Genomic DNA, 16,245 nt, shown 5'->3' with positions numbered 1-16,245 from the left:
AAACAGATATATGGGGATAGAAGACACAGTAAGTAGCTCCCAACTAGGGTTAAAATAGGAGGATATAAATCAATGAAGAAGAGACATACAGCTTTTACAGAAATATCGAAAACAAAGACTCTCTCACTGACAACTGACAAGGGAATTCAAAGACCCCATAGGCCAAGAGTTGGCCTCTCAACCCCAAAATAATCGACGGGCAATGTAAGATAATTATGAGGAATGGAGATGTTTATTTTCACTTTGATGCTTTCAATGAACGACATGTCATATAAAAATTAAATAATAATTACATCATATATGATACAATGAAGTGTGGGGAACTGAATATACGTGTAAATTTTAATTAAACTCTATTCATTGACACTACAACATAAGACACAAGCAATGCATTGTCTATTAACATAATGTCTATTTTCTTTCTTTCTTTTAAATTTCTCTCTTTTTTTTTTGCTTCGAGCTTAATTTAATAACAATTCATTTATATTCTATTACACCTCTGTTTACAATTCATAGAGACATAAAGTCAAGGTCAAAATTTAGATATTCTACATTGAACGACATAAACAAGTCCAACCCTTCCTTCTCTTACAGTCATGAGTCAATGATACATTGACATTTAATTATTAATAAAATGAAATTTCAGTTTCATTAAATCTATATATAAATAAACTCATTTTCATAGCCGCAATAAATTAAAAGCCAAAATTTAATATCAATGTTAACTTCACCCTTTGCCTCTCGAATTGCGCGCCAAGAACCAGCCCTGGAATCAACCTTTTTATCACAAGACCTTACATCTAAATCATCTACAAGTTCATATCTTTGCTTTTCATCTACAAATTATAAACACACCAAAAGAAAAACAAATCTTTACATTTTCGCATTTGAAGGAGACCAATATAATCCCCAACAAAACCCCTTCTTACAAGTAATCTTAGAATGAATAACAGAAAAAAATATTGTGCCCAGTGATAACACGACAAGGAACATTGAGACTATGCGTAATTGTGAACAATTGACATTTACTTTATTACTATTACTCTTCTCAATAACCCAGTCCTACCAAACTGGATTATTCTGACTTATACTAAAATACATGCTGTTATATCTGACCTATAGTATTTCAGATCATAATACCCACTACATACATTATAAAGATTTAAAAATCTCGGAAACAAAAAGACTTAATGGACGATAACAAGTTTCTGAATATGGACATTCAAGTACATCAATAATAATAATAATAATAATAATAATAATAATAATAATAATAATAATAATAATAATAATAATAATAATAATAATAATAGTAATAATAATAATAATAATAATAACCTATTGTTTTGTTGTAAAGAGTTTTTACAGTGCTTGCGACACATTTATGTCATTTCAGGACTAGTAAAGAGGAAGAGAATGGGATAATAAAAAGACTTCTAGATTTACAATTCTGGGCATACAAGAAAAGCAAGACAAAAGGGAATGGTTCAAATAGGGAACAGATGTAGAATCCAAGAGCACACCATCAGTGTACTTAGTTTGATATCACATAAAGGCCTCATCCAGACACAAGCCCGGGGTCAAACTAAGAGGAACACACTCAAATGCTTACATTATACATTAAAACAACAATTATAACAATAAATAAAAGAGAAATGATTTACAATGAAAAGAAAAAATCATCTCCCGAAACACATTTGACTGTTTCCCTCCCCGCCAAGGACCCTGCCCAGGGAAAAGACAAAACCAAGTAAACTCATTCCAAGACAGAGACAGAAAGCAAGTTGGAAAACAGTAAAAGGGATATATAGAAGTCACAGCAAGTGTCCTCCCTGCCAACTCTGGGAGGTCAGGAACCCACCCCACCCAGAACCACAACTATTACTATTTACAAATTTTATAAAGTTAAGTCTGATTAGCATATCAACCAACAAATAACTACAAGACACCTTTTATTCATTTCATACTTCACATAGACAGTGTTAATTTACTTTCACAAAAGCAACCTTTCCACGATAACTATATAAACTATTACAAACAATAATAAATACATTTCAATTGATTGTATTATAATTATGATTGCTCGTAACTGGCATATGCATTTTTCCTTTGCTGTATAAAAGAAATGATGAAGACAACCACATATAGACCAGCAGCCAACCAGCAGTTAATGGCATTATCATCGTATTTCTCTTTGATGTACTCCCGGCTAAAGTTTGCATTTCTCCAGTCACTCATGCTGGCACCCACATCTTCAAACAAAGCAGGACTGCGAACTTTGAAGAACACTCCCATTAAAGCCTGAGTAGGAAAATAAGAAAATTAAATTAAATTAAAGTACGGTATTAACTTCACGGTACTGCAAAGCTCTATCTGGAACATAATCATGTCCCGACCACTGACATCATAGTGAGCATGATCTACATTTAAAAAAAAACAATTTTAACCTTTTTTTCACAACCAGAAAAATATGGACACAAAGGCCTCTCCTACTTTTTCTTGTATAAATGTGACCCCACACCTCTTAACAGTTTATGTCAGATAAAAACAATTGAATTTACAGTTAACGTTATCAGACTTAGGTTAATTTATTTGATTGATATAAATAATGAAGGTACTCATTTTTCTACATTGAGGCAATGGATCGCATTTGTCAGTGCTACCATTCATATGCAGGGTAACACACTGTCTCACTGCACCTCTGTTGGCAGTGTAAGTCAACGCAGTGGTTTTCAAAGTGGGCGATATTGCCCCCTGGGGGGGGGGGGGGGGGGGGGGGGGGGGGGATGAAAGCAAAATCAAAATTTTGGGGGCGATGCAGTATCATCACTGGGGGACGATGATCAGGAACTACATAGGATTCAGGATGGATTATTTTGATTTTTTAAGCAAACCTCACAATGCGGTCAGTACTGGTCACTGGTTCTGTTGTTATTTTTTTTTGTTTAAATATTTTGACTTGAAATATCCTTTTTTCTACTGGCGCTAAATCACCTGTGAGATTTTCATATTGATTTATGCAAAATTATTAGTTGCTTTTTTTCCTCTTAATAATAATTATTATTATTGTTAACTTACTTAAATACGTTAGCTCAAGTATGATTAGAACCTAGGGGTGCCGAAATGTGCCACATGCCGTTGATGTGACAAAATTTGGCCACATTTCCAACAACTCTGGTTTGTTTTCAGCTGGCTTTTTAAAAATCTTTGTTTTTTTATATTTTCGTTTCTTTTTTTTTTAATGTTCCCCAATCCTGTACATCTTATACACCAACGACTGCAGATCATCCTTTGAAAATTGTTTTATAATGAAATATGATTGACTTATTAAAAGATAAAGTTACCGAAAAGAATTATTTCAAACAAATTAATACATTCACTGATTGGTGTGAACAATATCAGCTTGAATTAAATGTTGAAAAAACGAAAGAACAGGTGTTTGGTGTTAAAAATAAAAACGACTTAAAGTGTGTGACGATCGGTAAAGATGATGTTGAGATAGTTGAATATTTTAAATATTTAGGAATAACCATTGACAGTTCCCTCAATTTCTCTCAACATATTAATATAATATCTAAGAAAGTTGCCCAAAGATTATACATCCTAAGGAAATTGAGAACATTTCAAATAGGGAAGAAAACTATGTTAAGAGTTTATGTTTTGTTTTGTTTTGTTCTTTTAGGGTTTTACGGCGCTTGCAACACATTAAGGTCATATCGGCGCCAGTAAAAAGGAAGAAAATGGGACAGTAAAAAGTTCTAGAATTACAATTAAAGCACAAAAGAAAAGGTAAGACAAAGGGGAATTGGTTCAAATAGGGAACAGATGTAGATTCCAAGAGTACACCGTCAAAGCACTTAGTTTGAGATCACCTAAAAGTCTGATCCAGACACAAACACAGGTCCCAACTAAGAGGAATACACTCAAATGTTTACCAATCATATAATATAATATATGTAAACTAAAAATAATACAATGTATAACAGAGAGATGATTTACAAGGAAAAAAATTTCATCTCCCAAAACAATAACTATACATTCGACTGTTTCCCTCCCAACCAAGGAACTCCGACGAGGATCAGAACAAAACTAAGTCATTCCAAGACAATGACAGGAAACAATTGGAAAAAGGGTATGGGGGTATAAAAGACACAGCATGTACCTAAGAGTTTATGACTCATTGATTTAAAGTGTAATTGCGTTTGGCTGCACCATATGGTTTGGCAGATGCCGACTTAAAGATAAATCAAAAATTTCAAAATCAATCCAAGAAGCATCAAAAATAATAAACCATCCTCTTGATGGAGTAGAAAGAATTCATGGAAAAGGAATAGAAATAGAAAGGAAAGTATTCTCAATCACCAACAATAAAAAACATATTTTATACCATGAATTTAGTCTTTTACCGTCTGGGAGAAGGTTTTGTCAGATTAAATGTAGAGCTAACAAGTATAAATCAAGGTACGTTTCATCAGCAATAAAAATGTTGAATATTTCATATGGTACAGCAAAACCAAGGATTGATGCGTTGACTGATTGACTGATTAATTCATTTAATGTTAGATTAATTGATCAATTGACAGAGACGCCAACTTTAAATTTGGCTCACAGGAGTTTCAGACACCACTCGTAGGAATTTCAATGCCGAAAGAGGAATTTCCGCACACAAGAAAAAGGAATTGGAATGATATTGTGTTTACATATTGTATAGTTCTAAATAGATAACTGATTAGAATTATATTATGATACATAAACACATTGCCAAATACAATCCCAAAGTTTCCTTATTTCAAATGAAGTAAAGCGCCAAAACCTAATGGTAGAGATTGTAGTATTGGTGGTAATGTGGTGTTGGTGGATGTAGTAATGATGAAGATGTGATAGTGGTTGTTGTTGTAGTAGTAGTGATGATGATATGGTGGTGGTGGTGGTGGTTGAAGTAGTAGTTGTAGTGATGATGATGTGGTGGTGGTATAGTGGTTGTAGTAGTTGTGGTCGTGATGATAATGATGTGGTAGTGGTTGTAGTAGTGGTGGTAGTGTTGTTGATGTGGTGGTGATGGTGGTACAAATGGTAGTGATGATATTGTGGTAGTGGCGGTAGTGATGATAATGTGGTGGTGGTTGTAGTAGTAGTAGTGGTAATGATGATGTGGTGGTGGTTGTAGTAGTAGTGGTAGTGATGATGTGGTGGTTGTAGTAGTAGTGCTTGTGATGATGATGTGGTGCTGATGGTTGTAGTAGTAGTGGTAGTGATGATGATGATGTAGTGGTGGTTGTTGTAGTAGTAGTATTGTAGTGATGATGATGTGGTTGTAGTAGTAGTTGTAGTGATGATGATGTGGTGGTGGTGGTTGTAGTAGCAGTGGTAGTGATGATGTGGTGGTGGTGGTTGTTGTAGTAGTAGTGATGGTGATGATGTGGTGGTGGTGGTGGTTGTAGTAGTAGTGGTAGCGATGTTGTAGTGGTGGTTGTAGTAGTAGTGGTAATTGCAGTGATGATGATGTGGTGGTGGTGGTTGCAGTAGTAGTGGTAGTGATGATGTGGTGGTGGTGGTGGTGGTTGTATTAGTAGTGGTAGTGATGATGTAATGGTGTTGGTGGTGGTTGTAGTAGTAGTGGTAATGATGATGTGGTGGTGGTGGTTGTAGTAGTAGTGGTATTGATGATGTAATGGTGTTGGTGGTGGTTGTAGTAGTAGTGGTAGTGATGATGATGTGGTGGTAGTTGTAGTAGTAGAGGTCGTGATGATGATGTGGTAGTGGTGATTGTAGTGGTAGTGGTAGTGATGACGATTTGGTTGTGGTGGTTGTAGTAGTAGTAGTAGTAGTAGTAGTAGTGATGATGATGTGGTGGTGGTTGTAGTAGTAGTGGTAGTGATGATGATGTGGTGGTGGTTGTAGTAGTAGTAGTAGTTGTGGTACTGATGATGTGGTGGTGGTTGTGGTAGTGATGATGATGTGGTGGTGGTTGCAGTAGTAGTGGTAGTGATGATGGTTGTAATACTAGTGGCAATGATGAAGATGTGGTGATTGGAAGGGGGGGGGGGGGGGTATCCTTGGAACAAATTGACCTCACCGGAATTTGACGGAAGTTGCCCGGAGCCCGGAATTTTTTGCTCCAGACCGGAGTTTTTTCCGGTGAAACCGGAGTTTTGGCATCACTGAATTGATAATGATGATAATATTTGGTGTCGAATTGCCACAAATGTAACGAATTGAAAATGAAATGAATATGTTAATGTTGTGTATATCGCACGCGTGAAAAAAAGAGAAAGAGAGAGAGAGAGAGAGAGAGAGAGAGAGAGAGAGAGAGAGAGAGAGAGAGAGAGAGAGAGAGAGAGAGAGAGAGAGAGAGAGAGAGAGAGAGAGAGAGAGAGAGAGAGAGAGAGAGAGAGAGAGATAGAGAGTGGCTGTTTGTTTGTTTTTATGTTTTTAAGGGTTTCACGGCGCTTGCAAAACATTAAGGTCATATCAGCGCCAGTAAAAGGGAAGAAAATTGGACAGTAAAAGAGAACAGATGTAGATTCCAAGAGCACACTATCAATGTACTTAGATTGTGATTGAGATGTGTGTATGCGTGTGTGTTGTGTGTGAATGTGAGAGAGAGAGAGAGAGAGAGAGAGAGAGAGAGAGAGAGAGAGAGAGAGAGAGAGAGAGAGAGAGAGAGAGAGAGAGAGAGAGAGAGAGAGAGAGATTCCTGGAACTTAATAAAATATATTTAACTAACTAACTGTAAATAATACAATAAACAGGGACGGAACTATTCTCATTAAAGTAATTTGACAGATCAATAAGCTGATAGATATCAAGATGTGAATGAGTGGTCAAGTCGGAGAGGTGGAGACGGGGGGAAATTTTCATGGATTGGAATGGGGTAACAAAAACAACACAGAACAGGACATTGTCAAGTTTCAGACTCTCGCAAATAACCCAAAAATATCTTGAGAACGTAAACAGTTCGGAGGAATAGAGATCAAGTTTATTTTCCCGAGCATTCAGATAAAGTCACTTCGATTATCTTTTTTCATGGCTAGTTATGTTATGTCTGTGTACTATAAAAGCCAGAGTGCCTCTTAATTACTCTTATTCATTCACAGGAATATCTGCATTTAACACCCGATTATTATAACAACAGCCCGGCGAAAAACGCCCAGACGCAAACAGCTGAAGATGATCATGTTTAAGTTTTAGTTTTAGTGGGAAACCCTTCGAAAGCTCCTCATTCTGGCATTTCTTTCAATATGTATTCCCACCGTGGCCATTTTGTCAGGCGATTATTTATTCAATTTGTCATCGTATAGAAGCATTTTCAAATTTTAAACTCTTGAACAAACCTTAATAGATTTGTGAAAGTTAAATTTTTTTCCTAATTTGACCATTGTTTTGATTCTCGACCGCCATTTTGATTTTTTATGTATGAAAGCAGTCCTAGATTTCTTTATTTTTTTTCTATTACTATTAGTAGGGTTACCTTGTGGTCGGAGGATTTTTTTTTTCTATAAGTTATAAGTCTAAGTAAAGGTGCTCGGGTGTTTGTATTTCCTATTAGGGTTAGTTAAAGGTACTTTACTAGGTTGTATCTTTTCTTAAGATTAGTTGAGGGAATATTTGGGTTGTTTCCCTTGCCCTTAGCATGAGGAGCTTTCGGAAGGTCTCCTGTTTTAGTTTTCCGGTCCACAGGCAGAGAACCTATGACTAATTTTGGTATCATTTTAAAGGGCACAAAACAAGCTTTCAAAGGGTGTATTTCATTCTTAATTCCTGATTATATTTCTAAGACAGATAATGAAATAAAAATTTATCAATTTTTGAATAATAAGAACTTTTTAAATTATGTAATTATGAATACGTTTTAATTATACTTCATACATCGTTAGACAATTAATTGAAGAATATCTCTGTCAAATTTCATCAAAATTGATACACTCGCTCATTATTTTATTTTACCCGCCAAAAACCCCACTTTTTAACCTTAATTTTGTCTATACTTTCCATACTCCCTTTGGGCGAATTTAGCTAAAGACAAAATTAGCAAACTTCAGGTTGCTCAAAATAATGCAGCCAGGCTCATTGTACAAAATAACAAAAAATACCCGTCTGCAACTCTTCTTCTCCGTGAGTTACATTGGCTTCCTGTTGAAAAAAGAGTTGCCTATAAGATTTGTACTGTTGTCTACAAATCCCTGAGCACGAACAGTCCCTCCTATATTAAAGACCTTCTAAAATATATGTCCCCAACAGAAACTTGAGGTCAAGCAATGACCAATCAATCCTTGTCAAACCTAAGCCATTGCGTAAAATAGGTGAACAGTCTTTTCAATTTTCGGCCCCCCATTTTTGGAACTCTCTCCCGTCACACGTGAGATGCTCGGATTCGTTGACAACGTTCAAATCTCGCTTAAAGTTTTATCTTTTTACGTCATAATGTTGCAATATTATTTTCATATTTTGTTGTTGTTAAATTGAATTCGTATCATATTTCCTTCACACTTGTCTCACTGTAATATGTTTTGTTTTATATCACTGTAAAGCGCTTAGAGCCTGTGACAACGGGGTAAAGCGCTATATAAATGCCATTTATTATTATTATTATTATTATTATTATACATGAAAATGATTTATATGAGAATAAAGCTTATTTTCTGACCTTTAAAGTGATACCTAACTCTTGCCATTTTTATTTTTTAATTGAAACAAAATTATATGAAAACAATAAGTGGGCCATGTTGACTGCATAACTCAAACTTTCCCGATCACCGCGAGATGCTGGTTTTGAGGCAGCAGTGAGATCACAGATTCTCTATGTAAAATTGACAAAAAAATATAAATAACTCTGGAACCGTTAGTCGTAGAGAAACAAATAAGGTATCAAATATTATGTTCTTTCAAGACCCATCCCTGACTGGGTCAAATTAAGATATTTTAAGTTTGAAAATCATATAAAAATCAAAGTGCCTAGCAGAGTTGAGAGAATATCTCCCTCTCGCTTCTACTTCTAAGGTTTGAGGTCAGAATCCAAGATTTGGGAGGCCTTCCGAAAGCTCTTACATCCCCAGTATTCTTGTTCTTTAATAATGTTCTTTTTTTAAAATTTAAAGTCCCCCCTCTCCCAAACCCCTTACTCCTAGAACTATCTTCTAGATAGAACATTAAAAAAAAAAAAAAGTTTCCCCACCTCCCAAACCCCCTACTACTAGATAGTAGTTACTAGAAGAAGAATACTGGGGATATAGGAGCTTTCGGAAGGCCTCCCTAAGATTTTAAAATCAAAATTATTGCTTTTTTTCCAAACAGCTAAGGCTAATCATTTAAATTGGGAGACCTTCCATAAGCTACTACATCCCAAGTATTCTTGTTCTAGTAGGGGATTTGGGAGGGGGGGGGGGGGGAACTTTTTTTTTTTTAAAGTCTCCCCCCTCCCAAACCCCCTAACTATTCTAGATATACTATAGACGGTCTAGATAGCACTTCTATTAGGGGGTTTGGGAGGGGGGAGACTTTTAAAAAACGGACTGACCATTTTCACCGTACGGTGAAAATAGAATTTTAGTCTATTTCCACCGTACGGTGATAATAGCCTGACAGACTATTTTCACCGTATGTATTAGCCAATCAGAAGCCAGGATATTAACTGTGACGTATGTGCCTCTGTATCCAGACCATTAGAATTCGACCCGACATCATTTCTTCCTGCGTGCAAACCCGTTAAAATAAAAATAAAAAGTTTGCCGAGAACAAGGGAGGACTCCCGAAAGCTCCTCGTTATAGCATTTCTTTCAATTTGTATTTTTCACTTTGGACCTTTTGTCAGACGTTTATTTAATTAATTTGTCATCAAGTTAAAAATTTCCTAATTTGACCATTGTTTTGATTATCGGCCGCCATTTTGATCTGTGAGGTATTGAAAGGCAGTACAAAGCAGTCCTAGGGTTGTTTTTGTTTTGCTTTGGTTTTTCCTATTAGGGGTAGTTAAAGGTACTAGGTTGTATTTTTTCTTAGGAGCGAATATTTGGCATGATGAGCTTTCGGAAGGCATCCCAAAGCTATAATAATACAGTCGGGATGGCGGATTCAGAATTGGTTACAGTTACCGATGAAACTTTCCAATTTCGTGGCGGCGATGGGGTCTCGAACCCGCGACCTTTCTGGTACAACAACAACACCTGGCCGGGGAGGACGTGGCTCTACTGTATGAGTATGAGCTATTCACAACTCGAAAAATAGTGATTTCAATCTCTATGTCTATCTTGAGCCGCTACTTCTTAAGGTCATGGGTTCAACATAGACAAACGCAGCGAAGTTTGTTAACTACCAAGATACCATTATCACCGTACGGTGAAAATAGTGTGTCAGGCTATTTTCACCGTACGGTGAAAATCGTACACCAAGATATTACCGTACGGTGAAAATAAGTCTCCCACACTATTATCACTGTACAGTGAATATATAGCCTGCCACACCGTTATAGTGAATATAGTCTCCCACACTATTATCACCGTACATTGAATATAGACTTCCACACCATTATCACTGTACGGTGAAAATAGTGTTTCAGGCTATTTTCACCGTACGGTGAAAAAAAAGCCTCCTACACTATTATCACTGTACGGTAAAAAAATTCCACCAAAATATTACCGTACGGTGATAGTCTCCCACACTATATTACCACCGTACGAGGAATATAGCTTTCCACACAATTATAACGAATATATGTTAGGCACTTTGATAAAATTTTCAAACTCAAAATATCTTAATTTGACCCAGTCAGGTGGATGGGACTTGAAAAAACATAAAATTTGATACCCTATATGTTTCTCTACGACTTACGGTTCCAGAGTTATTTATATTTTTCTGTTGAAATTTTTTGTCAATTTTACAGAGAGAATCTGTGATCTCACTGCTGCCTCAAAACCAGCATCTCGCGGCTATCGGGGAAATTTTGAGTTTTGCAGTCAACATGGCCCACTTATTGTTTTCAGTAATTTTGTTTCAATTAAAAAATAAATGGCAAGAGTTAGGTATCATTTTAAAGGTCAGAAAATAAGCTTTATTTTCATATAAATCATTTTCATGTATGAAAAGTATGGAAAAAATTAAGGATAAATGAAAATGGAAAAAATATGAGGTTTTTGGCGGGAAAAATAAAATAATGAGCGAGTGCATCAATTTTGATGAAATTTGGCAGAGATGTTCTTCAATTAATTGTCAATCGATGTATGAAGTATAATTAAAATGTATCCATAATTAAAAAAGTACGTATAAGTCAAAATTTGATAAATTTTTATTTCAATAGCTTTCTCATAAATACAATCAGGAATTAAGAATAAAATATACCGTTAGAAAGCGTGTTTTGTGCCCTTTAAAATGATACCAACATTAGTCACATAGTTTAACAAATAACGCCATGGTGACCAAAACATTAAACGGCCAAAAATAAAGTTCCAAAAACGAGTTTCACCTTACAGTGAGCCTATCGGCGGCCACTGAACTGGAGTTATCAAAGTGCCTATATATGTACTCTCTCGCACTATTATCACCGTACACTGAGTATAGCCTTCCACACCATTATCACCGTAGGTGAAAATCGTCCACCAAGATATTACCGTACGGTGAAAAAAGCGCTGTGATTATCCCCAGACACCTGTCTGGGGATAACCAAATTTCGTTATCCCCAGACACATATTTGAAACTCCGCTCTTTTAAACAATTATCCACATTCCAGAATATGGAATGTTTCCGAATGCACATAGAAATAAGGAAGTTAATAAAATATCCATAAAAACATAAACTTAACCAACATTAAATCAGTTGTTGCTACATATTCGGGTGTCATGGCCGAATGGTTTAGTCGTCTGCCCTGGAAGTTTTGCCAGAATCGACGTTGTGGGTTCGAATCCTGGTTCCGCCACTTATTTTTTTTTTTTAATTCCGTCTTCTTTTTACAGAACGTTGCAAGGGATAATTGTCCCATCCATTCTCCCCCCATCTTTTTTTTTTTTTGGTGCGAGTCTATTTTTTCCTCCTTTTTGTTTGACCTTTTGTTCCGTTTCTGAGCATGAATTTCTTAAAATTGTTTTTATTTTTTTTTAAATAATTGTTTGTTATTTTCTCCTCTATCTGACCATTTGGTCGCTCTCTGAATATTTCTGTTTGTTTGCTTTTTAATTATTTATCCTTTTTAGACACTTTTTGAGATCGGAGTGGGGACGAATATGACAATTTGCTAGAAACTAGAAAGGAACTAAGAGAGAGAGGGAGAGAGAGAGAGAGAGAGAGAGAGAGAGAGAGAGAGAGTAAAAAAAAAAAGAGGTGGGGGGAGGATGGATGGGCCATTTATCCCTTGCACCGTGCTGTAAAAAGTAGACGGAATGTAAAAATTTAAAAAAAGTGGCGGAACCAGGATTTGAACCCGCAACGTCGATTCTGGTAAAACTTCCAGGGCAGGCGACTAAACCATTCGGCCATGACACCCACTTCGAAGTCGACGCATATTGTATATATATATATATGCAGTAACAACTGATTTAATGTTGGTTAATTTTATGTTTTTATAGATATTTTATTAACTCTCATTTCTATGTGCATTTGGAAACATTCCATATTCTGGAATGTGGATAATTATCTAAAAGAGCGGAGTTTCAAATATCTGTCTGGGGATAACGAATTTTCATTATCCCCAGACATGTGTCTGGGGATAATGAAAGCCCAGCCTTTTCGTTATCCCCAGACAGGTGTCTGGGGATAACCAATTTCATTATTCCCAGACAGGTGTCTGGAGATAATGACAGCCTGAAAAAAGTCTCCTACACTATAATCACCGTACACTGAAAATCGTCCACCATAATATTACGGGACGGTGAAAAAAGTCTCCCACACTATCACTATCATACGGTGAAAATCGCTCACCAAGATATTACCGTACGGTGAAAATAGCCTCCTACACACGGTCAGGCTATTATCACCGTACGGTGAAAATAGCATAACAGACTATTTTCACCGTACGGTGAAAATAGCGGCTTCCACTTCCTTGCCTTTAAAAAAAAGTTTCCCCCCTCCCAAACCCCCTACTAGAACAAGAAAACTTGTTGGGATGTAGTAGCTTATGGAAGGTCTCCCTTTAAATTTCTTGATTTGTATTTGTGGGGCCTGGACTTGGACTGAGGAACTAACTGACTAAAGTTGTGAAGAAGTAAGAAGAATTATGAATGATGTGGGTAGGTACTTTGGTAAAAAATTCAAATTGGATTGAGCTCAATGAAACTTATATCATTTTAAAGTGCTTTTCAACACGATTCTAATGATACCAAAATTGTGAAAATCAGATAAACAGAAAAAAAGTTGTGTTAGTTTAAAGGCTGAAAAATGGTCTTCTATTTGCCTTTGTTATTTACTGACAGACTTTGTGACCTGAAAATTGTTGCATTTCCGGTAGTAACCACCATTTGGATTTCAAAACTGGTCTAAAATGGCCGATAAGATTTGAGTAAGGATTTTACTGGAACGAATTTCATGGATGCGGTATACAACTTTGCCCTGAATTTAATTTTATAAAAAAGTTAAGATGTTAAATAAACGTGCCAGCATGAAATTTTGATTTACCAAGTTCTAATCTTTTAATTATCCAAAGCTAAATTATACCCTATTTTATCCATAATCAGAAGTTATACTAAATTGTCATTGATTTTAAAATAAACTACACCAAACGATAGAGTAATTTCTCCTGAAGAAAATAAGACATCAATCATTAAAATCCATCCATAAACAAAAAATCTATGGAACTTTTTCTGAGACCCATCACTCAAAAGTCCAAAAAATCGGGTCACAGCCACTAGGCCATTTATCGGCTCCCTGCTGGAGGGCCAAATGGACGTTTACCAAAGTACCTAATGTGGGAACTCACCAACATTACGATGCCCCAAGCACTCAAAACCATGTAATAAGCGGAACATTTTGGTCCACAGATTCTCGGACAGATATCAAGGAGCGGCATAATTGAAGACTGACTCCTAACACTATATAAATCTGGATTATTTTTTTTTGGGGGGAAACTTAATGACAAATGTGTGAACCGTAGTGGAATAAAGTTGTTTATCAACACACTGACGGAAACAGGGTTGCCAGATTATTTTTCAACAAAATGCCAGGGGAAGACTCAAAAAATGCCAAAACACTCAAAAAAATGCCAAAGTCTGTTGACACCCACCCCAACTAAGAAAACTACTCACTTTTGATAGACAATTTACTATCATATCCTGGTGGCTTGCGTGTTTTCTTGTCTTTTTTTTTGTTTGTTTGTTTTTAATTGTACTAAATTTCCTGTTGGGGTAATTTCTTACCTACTGACTACTAAGTGGAGTGAAAGTTAACAGGCGACCATGACGCAAATATACACGAGTTTTGCAGGAGATTCCCAGAAAACTTACGAGGATACTTGTCGAGGGCTGAATTTGAGTGAATATCTGAGGGAGGCAGGGCTAGTTCAGAGTGTGAGTTTTAATAGCAAAGTTTTCCGATGTGAAGAGATTTGTTTTCACGCGTTTAGAAATAATTAAGAAAAGGTGTCATTTGAAGTATAATATAGATAGAATGCGCTTGGCCAAGGAGTTCACAACATTGCCATCCGGAAGTATAACGGACCAACACACAAACTCTGTGTAACCATGAACTTTATAGTCTGGTTAATACAGTTTAGTGAGAACAACTCACAAACGCGGATGGCAAAAACAATAACAAAGGCCTGAGTGACGTCATCTGCATACTATCTATACAAGAAAAGAAAATGCCAAATGAAAATGCCAAATGCCAAATGATTTTTCTAATGCCAAACGGTTTTCAAAAATGCCAGATTTTTGGAATCTGGCATTTAAAATGCCAAACTGGCAACCCTGGACGGAAATGGTGAAAGGAAAATCATCATATGACATTAAAATTAACTTCCGGTGCAGGCAGTGTTGCCAGGTGCCTTTTCAAAATTCCAGCCAACTTTATGCCAGAAAGTCACAAAAATCCACCAACTTTTATCCTACTTCACCTGCGACATTTGCCCAAAATCCGCCATTTGATTAAAAACACCAATAATCAACAATAGTATATTATCTCAGCTGAAATCATGTTACTTAACGCTACTCACCTATCTACAACTGTTTCCCTTTTAAAGGCATGAAGATTCGTAGTTTCGATTTTGTTTGACTATCGGATATTGTCTTCACATTCGGTTATAATAGAGCAGTAAAGTTAGGTGCCCCAAACGTAAACAAAGGTCGAGAAGCACGTGGCAAACCACATGTTCCTGTCTTGACAGCTCACGTTCCAATGTAAATAATAGAAAAAAAATAACCTTTAAAATTTGGCTGTTAGGTGGCAAAAGAAACACATATTCATAAATACTCGATCATGCATCAAATAATGTCTAGATATGGATATTTTATGGAACAAAAGGTAAAATTTTCTAAAATTTATCAAAAGTTACAGTCTATCTATTTTTAGACCAGAGCAAATTATTGCGCTGGTGTGAACAAAACGAGAATTATTCGGAGCCTGATTTTCATAATAATTTAGCCTTATATTATTATTTCTGCAACTGTTAGATTTTATGTAAACATATTTTCAATACTGAAAGTGTATTGCCTACAACTCAAACTACAAAATTGGGAGACCTATATTGTGCGTAAAGTATTCCGGTCCCTAACGGAAATCACTAGCAACTTGTTATTGTTTACGTTTGGGGCACCTAACTTTACTGCTCTATATGAATAGGATTCCACCTTGGAATAAAAATAGATGGAAGGAAGATGACGTCATAATACTGAAGCCAATCGTTGGCCGCTTCCGCCATATTGGGTAGACCAAAACATTCCTTCGTGATTCCAGGGACGGCTGGTAATAATGGGCAGGGTGGGCAAATACCAGCCTGTTTTTTCAAGTTATAAGCTGTATTACCAGGTCCGAAATAATCAATTTTAAATTAGATAATTTCAAAAGTTACTACTTAAACTTGATACTTCGTACTGAAATCAATTTGTGTGTATTTTTGATAGATTGCAAATCATCATGCACCCTGTAATGCATAAACCAGGATACGCTCCTGTTCTTTTTATCACCCCCCCCCCCCAAACACTCCACTACACTCCGCCCACATCGTCTCATCTCATCGTCACGTCGTCTAACGGTGAACTAACTCCGATTTTTGCTGTCTGGCCTCTCTAGTACTAGGTCGGGCTAATTCAAATGAGCCCACTTTAATAA

General features: G+C 36.3%; 1 protein-coding gene across 1 annotated transcript; it reads right to left on the bottom strand.

The window, feature by feature from the left end:
• Positions 1–213: 213 nt before the first annotated feature.
• Positions 214–14,115, bottom strand: LOC144978585 (ribonuclease kappa-like). The gene is made up of 2 exons (XM_078924857.1): positions 13,901–14,115; positions 214–2,301 (listed from the first exon to the last, which is right to left on the bottom strand). The coding sequence occupies exons 1-2, from the start codon at positions 13,988–13,990 to the stop codon at positions 2,074–2,076; spliced, it is 318 nt and encodes a 105-aa protein (XP_078780983.1). The 5' UTR covers positions 13,991–14,115; the 3' UTR covers positions 214–2,073.
• Positions 14,116–16,245: the final 2,130 nt, after the last annotated feature.

This window comes from Berghia stephanieae, chromosome 8, assembly GCF_034508935.2.
Source record: "Berghia stephanieae isolate SIO BIC M18660-M18661 chromosome 8, UCSD_Bste_1.3, whole genome shotgun sequence".
Taxonomy (NCBI): Eukaryota; Metazoa; Mollusca; class Gastropoda; order Nudibranchia; family Aeolidiidae; genus Berghia; species Berghia stephanieae.
This window is presented reverse-complemented; position numbering and strand designations above follow the sequence as displayed.